General features: G+C 36.6%; 1 protein-coding gene across 4 annotated transcripts in view; it reads right to left on the reverse strand.

The window, feature by feature from the left end:
• Positions 1–928: 928 nt before the first annotated feature.
• Positions 929–18,945, reverse strand: part of LOC123394248 (ERO1-like protein beta) — a 57,890-nt gene continuing 39,873 nt past the window's right edge. For 3 of the 4 annotated variants that reach the window (XM_045088006.1, XM_045088007.1, XM_045088004.1), the window contains 4 exons: positions 16,339–16,385; positions 13,377–13,388; positions 6,061–6,359; positions 1,764–3,354 (listed from right to left, as the gene is read on the reverse strand). In XM_045088006.1, the coding sequence (XP_044943941.1) occupies positions 6,109–6,359; positions 13,377–13,388; positions 16,339–16,385 (310 nt within the window). In that variant the 3' untranslated portion in view covers positions 1,764–3,354; positions 6,061–6,108. Of the gene's footprint in view, positions 1,179–1,763; positions 3,355–6,060; positions 6,360–13,376; positions 13,389–16,338; positions 16,386–18,945 lie in introns of those variants that run through there. The other variant, XM_045088005.1, reaches the window with a different exon arrangement.

Below are 18,945 nucleotides of genomic sequence, written 5' to 3' on the forward strand. Positions count from 1 at the left end.
TGGAGCCCCACAACGGGCTCTCTGCTCAGCAGGGAGCTTCTTTCCTCCTCTCTCTCTGCCTGCCTCTCTGCCTACTTGTGATCTCTGCCTGTCATATAAATAAATAAAATCTTTAACAACAACAACAAAAAAAAAAATAGAAGAAAGAAAGAAAGAATCTCTTGGCTCCCCAGCCTTAAAAAAAAAAAAGAAAAACAAAAATAATTCTTCCTTGACTTTTTATTTCCCAGGGCAGCACAGTTTTCTCTTATTTTTCTCGGATTCTTTTCCTTCTGTTCTATATTCCTCAGTTAGTTGGTACCATATATATCTCTGCAGGCAAATTCATATTGTTTGAAACCATGTGTGGCATAAACCAAAAGTAAACTATAGGTCTATGCAGGGGAAAATGGGGTTAAGAATGAACAGAGGGAAAATGCCTCCTCAGCTTAAAAAATAAAGAGCAGTGTGTGCACACTGGGTGGCTCAGTGTGTTAAGCTTCCAAGCCCTGGTTTCAGCTCAGGTCATGATGATCTCAGGGTCATGCAATCGAGCCCTGAGATGGGCTGGATGGAATCTGCTTGAGATTCTCTCTCTCCCTCCTCATCTGCCCCTACCCCCTGCTCCTGTGTGCATCTGCTCTGTCTCTCAAATAGATAAAATCTCAAAAAAAAAAAAAAAAAAAAAAAGCAATGAGGTTTCATCTCCTCTTCTTTCATTTCTTTCATCACAATCTCAACTAAGTTTTCCTTTCCTGAACCGTTATTACACTTGACCAAGCTATAACCAGCTGAATATGAAGTTATATTCCCCACAAAATTGAGAAGGTTATCAGAAACACTGCCTATCTCACACTAAATTTTTCCCGTGACCTGCTGAGACCCTGGCTTGTGAGTGCGGATACAGTAGATAACTCTCTTTGCCGACCAAATAAAGCAAAAAAAAAAAAAAAAAAAAAAAAAAAAAAAAAAAAAAAAAAAAACTACTTTAGCAGAGAAGATGATCTTTGAAGTTTGCTGAAACCAGCAAAACCCAGCAAGTCCTCACTGTGAAAACCATTCTTACCTTCCAAAAGCTTTTAAAATAGCAACTATTTCCTGTTGAGTGAGTTGGAAGCTTTAGATGGGCTGTTTTCTGGAAGCTTTTGGATTTCTTTTTCAGAGAATAGTATCTTCAGGGCAGTTCCTAAACGCTGAGTCTAAAGAAAATAGATAGACATAACAATTAATCTAATAATTACTATAAAGGCTGAAAGGAATACGCAGCCGCTGTGATGAGAGTCATGAAATTCGCGTGAACTGAACTTCTCACCAAAATGTTAAACTGCGTAATACAGTTTCCACCTCCTCATACTTATGCATGATAAATTTATCTTAACTGTTAAGGAACCTGAAGAGTTCAACATTTGTTGGACATAAATTACTAAAATGCCTTTTCTTACCCTAGAAAATATCACATTAGAATTACAATATTTAATATGTAACCTTGAAAGCATTCTTGACAGCTCCTAGCAATTCAAAACTTAGAAATTATTAGTGATAACTACACTTAAAAATTTACCAATTATTAGAGCTAGAGAAGATGTATTAAAATAATTAAAATAATTCTGTCTCCTGATTTTTCTGACTTATCATCTTTGTGAGAAAGTAAGACAAAATATCAAACAATCCTTTTTACACTGAATACATATAGAGAGAAAGGGGCCTTCTTGGCACAACTTTCTTTGTGACTAGATGGTCTTCTTTTGATCACTAAATTAAATTCAGTGATGGAAGCCTGATAATTAAGCCTTTTTATATTTTATTTTTATATGGGTCTACAAAATACTAATATTCTATTTATAACCAACAACTTCAGCAATGAATCTCAAGACTGTACCAATAGAAATAGATACAATAAAGCCAGAATCATTAGCACAGAATAGGGAAAACATTCTTACACATACAATACAGATTTAATATAATCAGCTTTTACATCAATAAAGCAGAAATGCCATACTTCAGATCTTCTTTTTCAACGAACAGTGAGGGTATTATAATAAAAACTTGCAAGTTCCCAGCAGGAATATTTAAGGTTAATAATAGTTTTAAAACCGAAAACAAAACACAAACCTGCAATTTTCCCTATAATCTGCATTTGTCGCATCCAACACAGTCCATTATATGGGAGATATTCTTGAAATGTAATTCTAACATGAAGAAAATATTTTTATTCTCATTAGAGCTTTATAAATTAAACTGCAGTTGTATGATTTACAAGAAATAAAAGCTCTGAAGACTAATGAATGTCTTGTGTTTTTCAACAGTCAAGAAGAAAAATGATTGGATTTGCATGGCATAACATGGCACTAAAACAACTAGCCACGGAAATTCATAACATTTATTCCACATGCTGATTGAACAACTTTTTTATTGAGATGCTACTCTGTGCAAAGCACCAACAAAGGCATGATGGGAAAAACAAAAGTAAGTGATTCATGGTTTTTACTTTTAAGGAACTTTACTGCTGCTCCAATTTGATATCTGCATACAGCCAGTGGTAAACATATCTGTACTATGTTTAACTTATTTTTCCTTTCTTTTTTTAATTTTTTATTTCTTTTCAGTGTAACAGTATTCATTGTTTTTGCACCACACCCAGTGCTCCATGCAATCCGTGCCCTCTCTAATACCCACCACCTGGTTTCCCCAACCTCTCACCCCCCTTGACTTATTTTTCATGTATTGCTCATGTGAGTCCAAATTGGAAAGTCAGTCTTAGACCAATGATCAGTTTTCATCTTTTTCCTTAGGACCACACACTGTTTGCAACGGGGGCTGCATCAGCACCAGTGATCCCAGGGCTTTATGATGGGTGTGTTCTCTCTGTCCCCTGCATTTGCCAGAAGGCCTCTCCAGGGATGTTTGCTGACTGGATCCTTGCTTCCTGTTGGGGAGGGGGTACTATTCTTCTGCTTGTGAACAACTGGGCATGGTTTCTAGGACTCTAAGGCCAGTCTCATCTGAAGCTAACAGTAGCTAAGAGTTTCCTCATCTTTTCCATGTAATAAACATAGAAAATAAATTTCACCTTATTGTACCAAGGTAAACATTTCATTCCAAAAAGCTAGAGGAAAGCAGCCCAAAACTCTGGCCACCAAAAGCCCTGCCCAGCTGCTTTCTTATGAAAGGTTCCAAAGAGACAGGACCCTGGCTAAAAGACAATATACAGAACACAGAAGTCCTTTGCTCCTCATTCTCATGTAATTCATGTTTTTGGGAGGAAATGGAAAAAAAGGACTTAAGTCCTCCTTTATATACCTTTGAAAAATAGAAAACACAATTTCCAGCAATTCATAGATGACAGTTAGTTCCTTTCTCACTCCTATCTTCCTCCTCCACAAAGAGAACCAGAGTTACTTATATAAATACTTAAAAAATAGGAAACATTACAAAAATAAATTAATGTTATAGTCAATACCACAATAGCAAAATACCCTAAATAATCATAAAACAAAACCACTTTTCAAAACCAAAATACAGTTGTGACTAAGTTACTTCACTTCAAAGAAGCACCAAGAGACTCTTACCAATGGAGGATCACTCAGTTCTCATTTATCAGTGAGCATCTAAAATATCTCATGGCCAGATGTGTTTGAGAATTCCAAATTTTAAAAATATAGTACATGCATTACTTATGAAACACCCCACCAGAGTGTGTAGCAAGACCTAGCAATCATATACATTAATGGTTCTGTAGCAAAACACAATAATCAAAGAAAGCAGAATTTTTTTTTTTAAAAAGCACTATAAATAGCCTTTTGTCAGTACAGGTCAGGTTTTGCCAACAAATTAACTTGGCACCAAACATAAGAAAAATGTTTCAAGTTTTGGAGTTTTCCGGATTTCAGAACTACATATATAAGACCTTGGAGCTGCAAACAGAAGACTATTTGCCATTCGATTTCAAATACTTTTATGAACATTTTAAGGCTATAATGTATTCCATGATATGCTGTAAGCAAATGAAAACAAAGAGCTCCCAACATGAAGTTTGAAAATGTTCCTAAAATACATTCTCCTTTGATATCGCAGGGTAACAGGTAATTTTTGCCTTTTATGTTAGAGTCTATAAAGACAAAAGCATAATAGTTCCAGAAACTTGAACATCCCATAAAATATTCCATAAAATATAAACTTTAGGAAAATACACTGTTTATTGCCTTCAAAGTGGTGAACAGTCATGGTTTTTAAAATCAAAACAATATGCACTGTGATTTTAAAGTAAGAAAACTTTCTCTCAAAATAATACCCTTTAAAAAAACCTTTTCAAAGTTGCCATATTCACTGGTCAGTTAACAAAAGAAGCTTCACTAAGAGGCGGCCAAACTTTCTTAGAAAGGCAAAAGGAATTGCAAAGTCTGGAGAAGGGGCTTTCTGTGCCATTTATAATAAAACCCAGTCAGACCAACTTCAACGAGGTGCAGGGCTGGGCAAGAAGTGTTTGGATGTAAGGGATTAAAACACAGCCAGTCAACTGCTCTCCCCTCCCCAACCCCGTCCTCCAATCAAGAACATTTTACCTTTAATGACTTGGGCCCCTTTTTGTCACCTGCAAACATGGATTTCTCGTCAAAGTGCATGGGAAAGGGCGTGATGAAATGACAACACTAGAAGTTACAGATGAAAAATTCACGTACTATATAGTAGAGCTCTGGCATAATTTTCTATCCCCACAAATATTTACAATTTGTAATTTACTTGTGGGTAAAGTTTAATAACACAGGAAGGTGGCACACAGTTCACATGTAAACTACTCAAAAAAAGAGTAAAGCAACATAAGATGGCTTTGTAATTTATAAGACTGTAATGTTTTAAAGAAATTACATGATAAAAATCATCAAAAATTGAACTTAAGAGCAATTTATGTGAAAAATGTGCAACACTCTGTTAAAAAGATGTTTTAAGTTTTAATGCATAATTTGAAAACTTTTTAAAAAAGGTTTTATTTATTTGAGAGAGAGAAAGAGAGCAAGTACACCAGAATGGGGGGGAGGGGCAGAGGGAGAGGGAGAAGCAGACTCTCCTGCCAAGAAGGGAGCCCGACGCCAGACTCAATCCCCAGGACCCAAGGACCCAGCATTGGGACCATGCCTAACCAACTGAGCCACCCAGGCATCTCTAAACACTTCTTTTATTTATTTATCTATTTATCTATTTATCTATTTATTTTAATTGATTTATTTTCAGAAAAACAGTATTCATTATTTTTTTTCCACCACACCCAGTGCTCCATGCAATCCGTGCCCTCTATAATACCCAGCCCTTGGTACCCCAACCTCCCACCCCCCTGCCATTTCAAACCTCTCAGACACTTCTTAATCCAACTTTGGTTCATGCTCATTTTAACAACCAGTGAACTGAAATTCTATAGAGAGCATTTTTCAAGAAGAGATATATTCTATAAGGTAAAGCTAATGTTCTCTTAGGTATCTACTTTCATGTGGATAGCACCATCTGAATTTAAACAGCAACTGAGGGTTTTGGAGAGGAGGGTGGTGGTGGTTGGGTGATCCTGATGGTGGGTATTATGGAGGGCATGTATTGCATGGAGCACTGGGTGTGGTGCATAAACAATGAATCTTGGAACATGAAAGAAAAAGTTAAATTTTTAAAAATTGGTTTAAAAAAACCCCATTAAAATCACATTATAAGCTTTGGGGCACCTGGATGGCACAGTCAGTTAAGAATCCTGTTCTTGGTTTTGGCTCAGGTCATGATCTAAGGGTTGTGGGATTGAGTCCCAAGTCAGGCTCTGCAATCTGCCTAGAGTCTGCTTAAGATTCTCTTTCTTTCTCTTTCCCTCTCATCTGCTGACATCCCTTCCCCTCACTTGTTCTAAGATAAATAAATCTTCAAAATAAAATAAAATAGCATTAAACTTTGATACTACATAAAACTCAAAGTTCTGTTTGAAAATAGAGCCGACTCTGAAGTGTGACTAGGCTGTTCTCCTGGTCTACTGACCACGATCCTTCTCAGATCTAATTTTCCCTCTTCCTAACTTTCCAGAGTCAGTTTCGGTTTTATTTCAAGCATTACCTCATTCCTATTCGGAGTGCAGAATTTCAGATCACGGATACCCAATTCTTACTTTGTATCTTGGAAGATATTCAGTAGAAGCATTTTTGTGTCAGCATCTTCTTCTACATTTCCAGTGTAAAGATCTACAATTGAGCGTTCAAAATACAGGGCCACCTTTGATAAAGCGCGAAGCTCAATTAAGTATAAGAAGTATAGATTCTTAAGCCTTCTTGGACCTTCTCCCTTAGTTTCCACAGGGTCAAAGCAGCGTTTAAATTCCTTAATATTAGGTCCCCAGCTAGGTTTACCCCAGGTTTCTAAAGAGGAAATGAAATACAAAATACAGCTTTAATAAATAGGATTTTTTTCTCTAGAGAATATATATAACCCCTCCAAGAATTTTTACACTAATGGAAGGCAAGGTTTGTAGATAAAAACGTGATTACATTCCAAAAGATAATTTGCACACAGATGTAAATTGATACTAGCATGAAGTCCAGATATAATTTTATAGAAGACTCTCTTCTCCAGGCACAAACCTATTACGAAAAATATTGAAAAAGAAATCACATCCATTTAGATAACAGAAATACTGAATCAAGAAGATTCAGTACACACACTTATTTTTAAAGTTAAGGTTCAAGCACATTAAAATTAATCAAGGAATAATATAAAATTATTTGATCAAGATGCTCTCCCTAGAAGATAAAATAAGATTCTGACTTTAGAATGGAGTTATGACTATGATTAATTAATGCAGAATAAGGCAGAAAATGTGGGGCTCTGGAGGTCAAAGCATTATGGATGTACCTGGCAAGCTCCCCCACACTACCTAGAAGGCAAGAACACAGATTTTTTCATGGGTTTGGCTAAACTAAAGCAAATGTAATTCAAAGTCACTGCTTTGGCTTAACAATGGCTGTTTCTCCCATTCCCTTCCCTAGAGATGTTCTTTCTGTGAATCTACTGGATCGTGGTGGAAGAAGAGACTGCATTCCATTTCTCCTCTTCCTCCAGATTCTTTACTGTGTCTTACTAATCCTCTGCCCTAGAATTCTCCAGGTCTATGTAACTGTATGGTCCACTTGCAAGGAGCTCAAACCTGGAGAAGAGTCATCTAGGAACTTTAACTAATAAACAATATATGCTGACTATCTACCATGTGAACAGAACCATATCAGATGGAGTGATGGAATATGATGGAAAATTCTTTTATGTAGATTTCTTAAGCCTTCTGCTCAAATGGAGGTCAAGATAATTCCACTCTCCTATCCTACCTCTGCCTCAATTTTAAAAGATTTTTTCTTATTATAAGATTAATATGCATTGTAAATATACTTAACACCACTAAATTTAAGATGGTTAAGATCATAAATTTAACATTATATATATTTTACCATAATAAAAGAGAAAAAAAAACTCTAGAAACAGTTCTTTATAGATAATTTTTTAAATAAAGAAAAATGCAAAGACCTAAGTTTTAAGAATCCACTAAATTCAAAGCAATTGGCTCTTTCCTTCCCTTACCAACCAAAAGCATTTTTTGGCTTATGTCATTTTTTAAACTACTCCTGAGGAAAATGGGTTTCAATAGTGGGAAGGAACTAAGAAATAGCCTCATTTATAAGCTGAGGGATTTTTGAAATGTAAGAGTATATATGTGGTTTACTTTGCATTTTTTCCCAAGATCTTTTAGATCTTCAATTTACTCTATGTTCTACCCTATATGTCTCTAAAGCAAGTATTTTCTCACAGGAAAAAATAATTCTTTTGAGATTTCATTCTCTAATTCAGAGTTCTTGCTAGAATATTCCCATCTTTACAAATGGGGACCAAAAAGTAAAAATTAAGTTCTTTTTTTGCAGCTTCTTCTAAAAGTATATGGGAAGGGGTGCCTGGGTGGCTCAGTGGATTAAAGCCTCTGCCTTTGGCTCAGGTCATGGTCTCAAGGTCCTGGGATGAAGCCGCACATCAGGCTCTGCTCAACAGGGAGCCTGCTTCCTCCTTTCTCTTTGCCAGCCTCTCTGCCTACTTGTGATCTCTCTCTGCCAAATAAATAAATAAAATCTTTAAAATAAAATAGAAGTATATGGGCAATTTTGAATGTTCAGGGTAGCAAGGGATACAACCATCATGAACAAGTTAGATAAAACATTAGTTACTGACTTTTCTTCTAGTAAAACTTTCAGTCAAATCTGTTACCAAACATCAAAATGATCAAATCTGAAGTTCACTTTCTCTTCCTTCTAACCTACCTAAGTAGTGCTTACACCTAAGATGACCAGAGACGGAAAAAACAGACAAAGTAAAGCTTGTGAAGATTCATATGCTTAGAATAAGAGCGTAAACCAGGAGGCCATTCTCCTTGGTAAAGCCCTCAAAGCTCTGTACTCAAAATGGGGATGGATAAGTGAGAGTGAGGAGTAGAAAGATACTTCGGTAAACTGAAAATTCGGTAACTTCAAGCAAAATGGTAAAAATAACACATGTGCCAATTGAGTGTACAAATAAGACCCACAATACAGTTGGCAGGAAAATGCTGGACAGCTTTACCCTGCATGATGCAGTTCCAACCTCAGAAGTCCTGGCAGAAGTGTTAAATAATGGAGTATGCAACACGGTAAGGCTATGTAAAATAATTTTCCATCATACTCCTGCACTCCATCTGATACAATTCTGCTCAGATATAACTGTCAATGTACATTATTTACTGGTTGAAATTCCTGGATGAGTGTTAAGTAACATCTGCAAGGACTGATTTACAAAGTAAAAATTTACCAGCTTCTATTTCTTTCTTTTCCTGACTAATATTATTTTGTTATTATGTTTGTTAGTCACCATATAATACATCACTGGTTTCTGATGTAGTGTTCCATGATCCATTGTTTGTGTAACACTCAGTGCTCGTCACAACACACACCCTCCTATCACCCATCAGGAGGGCACCCAAATCTCTACCCTCCCCCTCTGAAACCCTCAGATCATTTCCCAGAGTCCATAATCTCTCATCTCCTCCTCTGATTCCTGCCCCCTTCAGTTTTCCCTCCCTTCCCCTAATGTCCTCCGTGCTATTCCTTATGTTCTACAGATGTGTGAAACCACATAAAATTGTCTTTCTCTGTCTGACTTGTTTTACTTGGTATAATCCCCTCCAGTTCCATCCATATTGATGCAAATGCTCATCCTTTCTGATGGCTGAGTAATATTCCTTTGTTTATATGAACCATATCATCTTTATCCATTCATCTGTCGAAGGGCCTCTCGGCTCCTTCTACAGTTTTTGGCTATTATGGACACTGTTGTATGAACATTGGGGTCCATGTGCCCCTTCTTTGCACTACATCGGTGTCTTTGGTGTAAACACCCAGTAGTGCAATTGTTGGGTCAAAGGGTGGCTCTATTTTTAACTTTTTGAGGAACCTCCATACTATTTGCCAAAGTGGCTGCACCAACTTGCATTCCCACCAACAGTGGAAGAGGGTTCCCCCCTTTCTCCACATCCTCTCCAACATCTGTTTTTTCCTACCTTGTTAATTTTTGCCATTCCATCTGGTGCATGGTGGTATCTCAGTACGGTTTTGATTTGAATTTCCCTGATGGCTAATGATATTGAATATTTTTTCACGTGTCTGTTAGCCACCTGTATGTCTTCTTTGGAGAAGTGTCTTTTGATGTCTTCTGCCCATTTTCTGACTTGATTCTTTGCTTTTCAGGTGTTGAGTTTCAGAAGTTCTTTATATCAGCTTCTATTTCTAACAATACAGAGCAAGCTCAACTATCCAATTTAAAGAGTGGGTCTCTTTCTTTTGGATTTAATTTCATTCAAATTTACCTTCATCAAGTGATTTATAAGACATTGACTATAATTTTTTCTCTCACAAAAGGGCTAGATTTACTGTAATAAGATTATATGACATTTGGACACTGTGTAAGTAAGATGGTTGGCAATTGTCAGTTTCATGGCCCAGATGAGGAAACAATCTCAGAAAAGTTGAGTCAGTTGCCTATAAAAATAGGAGTATTCTCTGAAACCATATATCAATATTCAGGGGTTCCCGTCAGTAGGATAGCACAAAAGAGGTTAATACAGAATACCCTAGAATTCATTATTGCCCATACATTACACTTCCATCTTCCACTATCAATATTCAGAATCTCTCACCACCTCTTTTAACCTAAATACTACTTTTCACAATTTGTGTCTTTACAAGACAGCTAATGAAACAAAGTTAAAAATCGTCTTCCCCATGGGCCATTTATCAATATCACTCCTAGTATTAGTGGCATATAAAAAACATTCACCTAGGGGCACCTGGGTGGCTCAGTGGGTTGAGCTGCTGCCTTGGGCTCAGGTTATGATCTCGGGGTCCTGGGATCGAGTCCCGCATCGGGCTCTCTGCTCAGCAGGGGGCCTGCTTCCCTTCCTCTCTATCTGCCTGCCTCTGTCTACTTGTGTTCTCTGTCAAATAAATAAATAAAATCTTAAAAAAAAAAACATTCACCTTAAAAATGGCCAATATATGTAGACACTTCATTAAAAACAAAGAGAAATTATGTTCACAAGTTGTCATCACCAATTAGCAAACATAAAATAGAATTAAGTACTTAGTTTTACTCTGTAGAGTTCCTATAAGGTTATGATCTCCATTCAACTTGCTTATCTTTCATTAATATTTTTTAACTTTTGTTTTCATAAATGAATGGCAATTTGGTAAATTTTTAAAAAGCATCACAAATCCAGTTTTTTAACAAAGCTATTAAAATCCTAGAAAGTTTCAGCTTTCCATTAATAGCATTCGTATTTTCAACACTAGAAAACATAAGAATTCAAAGTATCTACTGGGATCTATATTGCTTTATCCTTTAATTAGACAAGTTTAGGCTATATTAACATGTGTAAACATTGTTTAAAATCTGCTGAAACCTAATTTACTTCCCTCAATTTCATATATATATGTATATATAAATTATAAAAATAATTATATAAAATACATACATAAATTATATATAAATGCATAAATAAGATATATATAAGTTATATATGTAATATATATATAACTTATATATATCTTCCTTCTAAAAAGAAGGCCTCTGTTTACAAAGTAGGTTTGCATAATGGTTATTAGAAAGCAGTGTGGATGAGTGGTATATACAGAATTAATTTTCATACAGAATCAAAACAACACTGAGAAGCCAGTTACAAAAACCTGAGGACAGTATCTGTCCTGTGTATTTCCCTAATGCTGATTATTCTTGGCTGAGCAACAGTCTCAAAATTTTTAAGCCACTGTATCCTAAAATACTGTAACTTAAAATATATGATTCTCTTTCAAGCTCTGTTACAATTAGTTGTCTAGGTAATGAATCCTGAACTTACAAAAATATATTAATCCATACATTTTTAACAAGAATCCAATAAATTTAAAATGCAGACATATAAGTTAACCTTCCAGCCATGTGTAGAATGATTCTCCTTTAAAAACAAACAAACAAAAAACTAACCCCCCCCCACAGATTTGGGTTAAAATATTTTAAATAGTCATTTATAAATTAGAATAAATTAAGTATATAAAATATTTCCTATAACAGACTAAGGAGTATCTCCAGAAGTGGCCACTGCTTCATGTGAAGTAGAAAAATAGGGATATGGTTCTAGGAAATAAAGCCCTGAAGAATTCTGAGTAATTTTGGACAGTTTTCTTATAAATGACATTTAACTGAACAAAAATTCTAAGAAACATTTCAGTCAAAATATTATATAAATCTTATTCATTAGAAGGATTAAATATCCTTAAGTATGGAAGGTTAAAAATCTTAAATTTGCTTTTGATAACAACCATAGAACTCCTCTCCTTAAAAATTCTAGAAAAAACAAATTGAATTATAATACAAAAATCAAATTAGTAATTATTCCATTTTTTCCCTGAGTAGTAAAGCTATGTGTATTTCCTCAATTATCTAAGACTACTAAATTTCAAGGAATATTTTTAAAATCCCTTAATTTTCAAGATAATTTTTCAGAAAAGTCGATGACTAGAATATGAGGGATCTGACTTACCTATGTATTAATGCTAAAACATCTATTTCTAGATCAGTACTATTCTGAGAGCAACAAAAATGGCAGTCAATACAGATCAAAATGATTCATGCACTTTGTAAGTTACCTAATTCTGTTTTAAGAAAAGCAAAGCGTAAAAAACTCAACACATAGATGACTGAGCAAGGATTCTAGGGGATAAATTAGATGGTGAGGAATTGCTTTGTTTCCCAAGACTCTTTACACTTTGCAAAACTACACAAATGTTTCACCACATACTAATTCACTCAACAAACTCTTCCTAAGGGCCATTGATCATGATCTGACTTGTTTACTCGAGAAACCCCAAATGCTATCAGGAAAAGTTGAGCCCCCAAGTCCTCAATAATCTGGCCTCCCATCCTGCTAACTTAAACTACCCCTACATAAAGTTCTCCCTACTCTAACAGGGTTTCCTCAAATATGCTTGATTCTTCTCTTTCCAACTCCTTGGGCCATGCCATTTTCTCCGCATGGCACACAGGATCCAATTCTACCAGACTATATCTGTCCCATTACTCAAAATTCATCTCAGATATCACTTCCTGTAATAAGATTTCCAGATCCCTCCAGTGAGACAGGCTCTGTCCTGCCTCTGAAGAGCTCTACCACCTACAGCTTATGTAGTCTGTATGTGCAGCATTTCCTGTCACCATGCACAGTGCTTATCACTCCTGCTACATACTGTCAGCTCCTGGAGTGAAGGCATAACGTTTTACACATATTTCTATCCTGCACAATGCCCATCGCTGTGTCCCTGAACACAGATAAGTAAACATCCAGTTGAAATACTTATTTTGATGTTTGGGGGCAAACATTCATCTGGTATCCTTGAAAAAAAACCAACTGTTGATAAATTACTATTCACCAGATTAAGTATTGTAACAACAGATTATAAATTACAAAGTCAGGAAGAAAATAAAGTCACAAGACAAATTATCTGGTAAAACTATCTTAACTTCTCTCCATTTCTTCAGAACATATTTTAATAGATTATAATAGCCAGAGAACTGGGAAGTTGGAATGTAATCCTGGTTTCTATATGACACACTTCAGCAAAAGGGAATTCATAGTTTTTTTTAAACATAAGGTAAATTTACATTATAAAATCGTTTTGTCACCATTTGTTGGTAGTTATTTCTGAACAAATAGGATAAACATTTTCTTTTGAATTAAATAGAGGAAAAATCAAATTTTGATCATTAAAAACATTTTCTCTACACTTGAGGCATACCCAAATGTAAGAATTTTAACTCACCATCATCTTCTCCTGAAAAAGAAAACAATGAACAGGATTTTAGAAACTGTCCTCCACAGTTCAGATTCCAATTCTATTTACTTTAAAATGAGATTAAAACTTACTGTGTGTTGAACTATTAGTTATACTACAGACTGTGGTCAGGGTGTAGTCTCCTTGCAAATGAGACTTAAGAATACAGACCCAAAGCACAAGATCTTCATATGTCTTATACAGTAAATAATACCAGAGAAAAATCAAAAACTACTCGTAAAGATCACTAGATTCAGTAATTAACAAATGGACACAGGCACTTCTTTCATCATTGTACACACAACTCTCTTCTCTCCCAAATTTCTGTTCCTCCACCTACACGCACCTTAAGAAAAGTATTTCCCTAACTGGGGGTCAGTGAAACCCTCACTGGGGTGCCACGGAGCTGCCCACACAGCAGGAAGGAGCCAGAGGCTGGGCTGAGGGGAGCCACAGCAGCTCTGCCCTTTACCGGCTTTGGATGTGGGATGTGGGATTCTGAGCCCAGGTTTCCTTTCTGGAAAGAAAGGTCCCATCTTTCAAAAGCTGTGGGAGAGGTGGCCAGAGAGCCTCACCATTCAGCTCAGCAGGAACTCGAGGCCAGGCTGAGAGGCTGAAGAGCCAGGACCCAACACCTGCAGCCCCGGTGGGAACCGCTCACAGACAGCATCAGCCTGAGTGCCCTGATTGCTGCATGGACCTCTCACCTGCAACCAGGACCCCCGTCCTCCCCTCACCCGGTCTCCGTCTCCCTTCTTTCTTAGGACGGGTTTCCTCACCCTCTCTCTGCCTCTGTCTTTTCCTAAGTGCTGCTCTCCTTCCTCTCATCTTTCCAGTGGTCTCACGTCTCTAATTTGTCACAACATGGATGTGAGGGATTTCTTAGCATGGGATGGTTTTGTTAAATTAACTATATGCTCTGCTTTAAAAGGAAGTGATCATATTATTCAGCCACAAAAAAAGAAGGAATTCTGCCACTCGCAAGCACATGGACGGACTCTGAGGACCTCATGTGGAGCTAAGTCAGCCGGAGAAGGACAGATACTGTGTTCTCTTGCACGTGGAATCTAAAAACAAAACCAAACCCCAAGCTCATAGATCCAAAGAACAGATGGGTGGTTGCCAGAGGCAGGTGGTGGGGGGAAGTGGGCAAGACACGTAAAGGGTGTCAAAAGGTACCAGTTTCTAAGTCCTGGAACTGTCACATTCAGCTTGTCAACTACAGTTAATAACACTGTATTTGAAAGTTATATATTCTCATCACAAAAGTAAAAATTCTGTAATTATGGGCACAGAGGTTAAAAAGAATTACTGTGATCATTCTGCAATATACACAAATATCTAAACATTATACAGAACACCCAAAACTAATGTGATGTTGTATGTTAATTATACCTCTATTTTAAAAAATATTTTAACTCCAATCCTAAAAAAAAAAAAAAAATGAATAAAAACGAACAAACGAAAAACCAGAAGTGATCATAAAAAAGACCCAAAGAATACCTTCCAAATTCTATACTATGGAACACAGGTGTGGGGGCAGGGCAAGGGGAGCTTTCTCTTTTTACTTTATATAACTTTTCTGTTGTTTTCATTTTTATAAGTGTGTGTGTGTGTGTGTATGTGTGGTTTCCATTTTTATAAGTTATAAGGGTAAAACTGGCAAAGAAGAATCCATGCACACCTTTTTCATGATCCAATTCCCTTTTCCAGCAGTATCAGAATGATTTGCGGAAGAACATTTGCTGCATTATAAGACAGCATCTGAAGGCAGTCCCTTCGGTTAACCTTTCTGTGTCTCTTTGGGTCTCAGAAATGTCTTAAAGATACAACTAGACCAGGGAATTCAAGTTCTTAAATCATCAGTCCTGGTCTAAAGAAAAAAACAAGAGAATGGCAAGTCAATGATAGGGCTGCTCCCAGGGTTTGGCTCCTTGCTGACAACAGACGGAGTATGTGCCCAGTAAGTTTGATTAACCTCCAAAAATGCTGCCCTACAGAAATATAATACCAGCCACATATATAATTTCTATTTTTTTCTAAGGCTAATTTCTAGTAAAATTTTTCTTAAGATTTATGTTTTAAAAAGTAAAAAGCATACATGTGCTACAATGCAATAATCATACAGTGTGTGAGGCCAGAGCTATCAAAACAATAAAATTCTGTTTAATGGCAAAAATATTTTGCACTGCTTCAGTTCTTAAATTTAAGCCAATTCAGTGAAATGTCAAGTTTGGTTCTGCGCCGGCCATACTGCATCTGCTCAACAGCCCAGTGGGGCAAGCAGGGACCTTGCCGGAAAGCATTCTGCAGCAGGCATCACGAGTATCTGAACAACTCTGCACCCTCAGCACTCAGACATGGTGTGTGGACCAGTCAGCACGCTGGGCATCGCCTGGGAGCTCTTAGAATCCTGTGCCTCCCTCAAGACCCACAGAATCAGAACCTGTATCTCAAAAAGGCTCTGCGGTAATTTATATGCACACTTAAGTCTGAGAAGCACGTTGGGAGCCACTGGTTCTCAAAGGTGCCTGCGTATTGGAATCATCTGGATGGTTATACAAACAAACAAAAAACCACGAAAAACCACCACCACCACTTGGGTCTAATCCTACAGATTCTGATTTAACTAGTCTGGGGTAGGGCCTGGGCATCCAGATTTTTAAGAGTTCCCTGCGAAGCCTCTGTTATATGGATTACTCATATATTTTGATTTATTTACCATGAAACTCCTCTTTTATTTAGGGCCTGACACATACCAGGCACTCAATAAATGCCAGCAATTACATAAAACATGCAGAAAACTTGATATTGAACTATGAACTAAACTTTTACTTTTGGTCAAATTAAAGAAAATATAAAATAGCTGAAAACTTACTCAGATTAAGTTTAGGTACAAAGAAATTTTTAAAATAATCTCTAAAAGCATGGAAATGCATGAAAAACCCACCTTGGCTAGATGCCAGAGGATTTAAAGGATAATAAACAGATCGAGGCCTGAAAAAGCAAGTGTAAAACTCAAACATAAAATGGCTTTACCTAATTTTCTTCCCAACAGAATCCTACTCCCCTTCCTCTACCCTCCCTTTTGCCATTCCTCCTCCTTCCCCTACCCCCTCCAGTTACTTGAAACAGTTTTCATCGTAGATGCTGTTCCACACTCTCCACACAGAGGACCCTTTATAGCCAGTGTAACGCTCTGGGTTCAGCAACAGGTCTACATACTGAGCAGCTGGAGATCGCTCAACTGAACAAGGAACAATTCATCAAAACCACCCATAGGTCACCAGTTATCTGAAATGTAACACTGTAATGCAAACATAACTACTAAAAGGTCAGAAAAAAGGCTATGCTTTTCAAGTAATGTCCAATTTAAGTGAAAGAGTGGTTAGCACACTCACGACTGTACTTGACCCGGGATAACTTACACTCCTGAGAGGAAAAAAAAACAACTCCTCCCTTTCCTTTCGATACTCAGTGCTCTCTTAAGGAACAGAACACCCCTCCCCTTCTGAGAGGCATTCATCATTCCTACGTTTTAACCAACTGGGATCAAAAAGACCTAACAGAATCATAACCTGTTCTACTACTTGATTTGATTTCTTCCCTATGCATACACTTAACTACACACACAGGCTCAGAAACATTTTTTTTTAGCATATAGTATACTAAAAAGAGAGATTTTCCTGCTATTCTCTACTCTGGACTTAGGAAATAAATGGCTCAATAACTTCAGGATTCAAATTTGATCTTAGAATTACACAATGCTCTAGTTTAAACAAATACACATTATGGTTTGTTTCTATCACTGTTCATACAGAGTACTTTTTGCCCTCTCAAGCCAATATACAGCAGACACAACTTCAGGAAATTGTTAAGACATATAAATTAACCATTTTTTTTTTATTTTTTTAAGGATTTTATTTATTTATTTGAGAGTGAGTGAGCAAGTGCACAAGCAGGGAGAGGCAAAGGCAGGGGGGAGAGGGAGCAAGAATCTGAAGTAGACTCAGTGTGGAGTGCAGAGCCCCATGCGGGGTCTCATGCCATGACCCTGAGATCACAACCTGAGCCAGAACCAAGAGTCGGACACTTCAACGACTAAGCACCATGGGTGCCCCTAAATAACTATTTTCTGTGTTGAAATCCAAATGAGTTTTTACTAGTTCTTCACTATTTGGACTATCCTCTGAAGGATACAAAAGATAAAGAAAATGGTCTTAATTATCATGGCTCACATTCTGGATAGAAAAGGGAAATACATGCTTTCATACCTTTAGAAAATGTGTAATAATCATGCTTCACACATTGATGATCATAATATCATAATACATGGAAATGAACGAACTATCTATGTTGACACAGAGGTACTCCTTTATTTGTATGCATCCTACCTTTTCATGTCATGAGATTAAATCAATAGTATGCAGACACCGGACTTAAAACAGGGCCAAATATGGCCATTAAAATATGGTCCCTCTTTTTTTCATTACTAATAGTGTATTTTCCTTTTAACCAACAATACTTAATGAGCATTCAGTGACCATAACTGAGATTATCCATAACTCTAAGAGGAAAATGGCATCCTGATCCATACCATCCAAGAACTACTTGGTACTTCTGTAGAAAGTAGGAAGAACACAAAGAAATGAGTTAGATCTAACTTACAGACAATAGAAACATGAACTGAAGAATACTGGCTCTATTTCTGCCCTAACATTATATAGATATTCCACTGTATAAGTTAAGGCACAGAAAATAGGTAATTTACAGATGGATTTACAGAAACTGTCCAAGGACATGGACTGGTTCAAGAGTTAAAAACAGTAATTTTTAAAAAAAATCTTCCTTAAAAAAAAAAGAAAGATTCAAATTATGGAGTGTGGCTTTTAAAGTTCAAACGGAAGTTTTACAATTCACTAGCTTCTGTTATAGATTTTTAATTTCTCTGAGGTGGTCTTGATTAAGCTCATTTGCAAAATTGATCTGACTACTTACAAATACTAAATCTACCAGCAGCATATATATTCATTGAGATATGTGTATACACATGTATTAAGAATGTGTGTGTTCATGTAAGTTTACACAAATGTGGGCTCAACTATGAATGTACACCTCAGGCTAATATCAACCCAACAAAAGCAACTAAACAACCACTAAGGAAAAAAAGATTAAGATATTAAACTACATTTTAAATCATTATACCTTAAGGAAGTGAAAATCACAAGAGTAAAATCCAGCATATCAATGTTTAACTTAAAACTTATATTCTCAATGTCCTTAATGTGTATTCCCTTACTTGAATCAAAAGTGCATTGCTGGTTTAAGTGGTTCTTAAAATTTTTAATACTTTTTCAAATCATGAAAGGCAGGTCTTGTTAATTTATAAAAGGGATTAGCAAACTATGATCCATAGTCCAAATGCGGTCTGTATACTTTTTGTAAAGAAAGTTTTATGGGAACATAAGCCACATTCATTCACTGCTTTCACACAATTATGGCACAGCTGAGTAGTTGCAAGAGAAACCGTACAGTCCACAAAGTCTAAAATTTTTAC

The sequence above is a fragment of the Mustela putorius genome, unplaced genomic scaffold, assembly GCF_011764305.1.
Source record: "Mustela putorius furo isolate JIRA1106 unplaced genomic scaffold, ASM1176430v1.1 tig00002084_pilon_pilon_pilon, whole genome shotgun sequence".
Taxonomy (NCBI): Eukaryota; Metazoa; Chordata; class Mammalia; order Carnivora; family Mustelidae; genus Mustela; species Mustela putorius.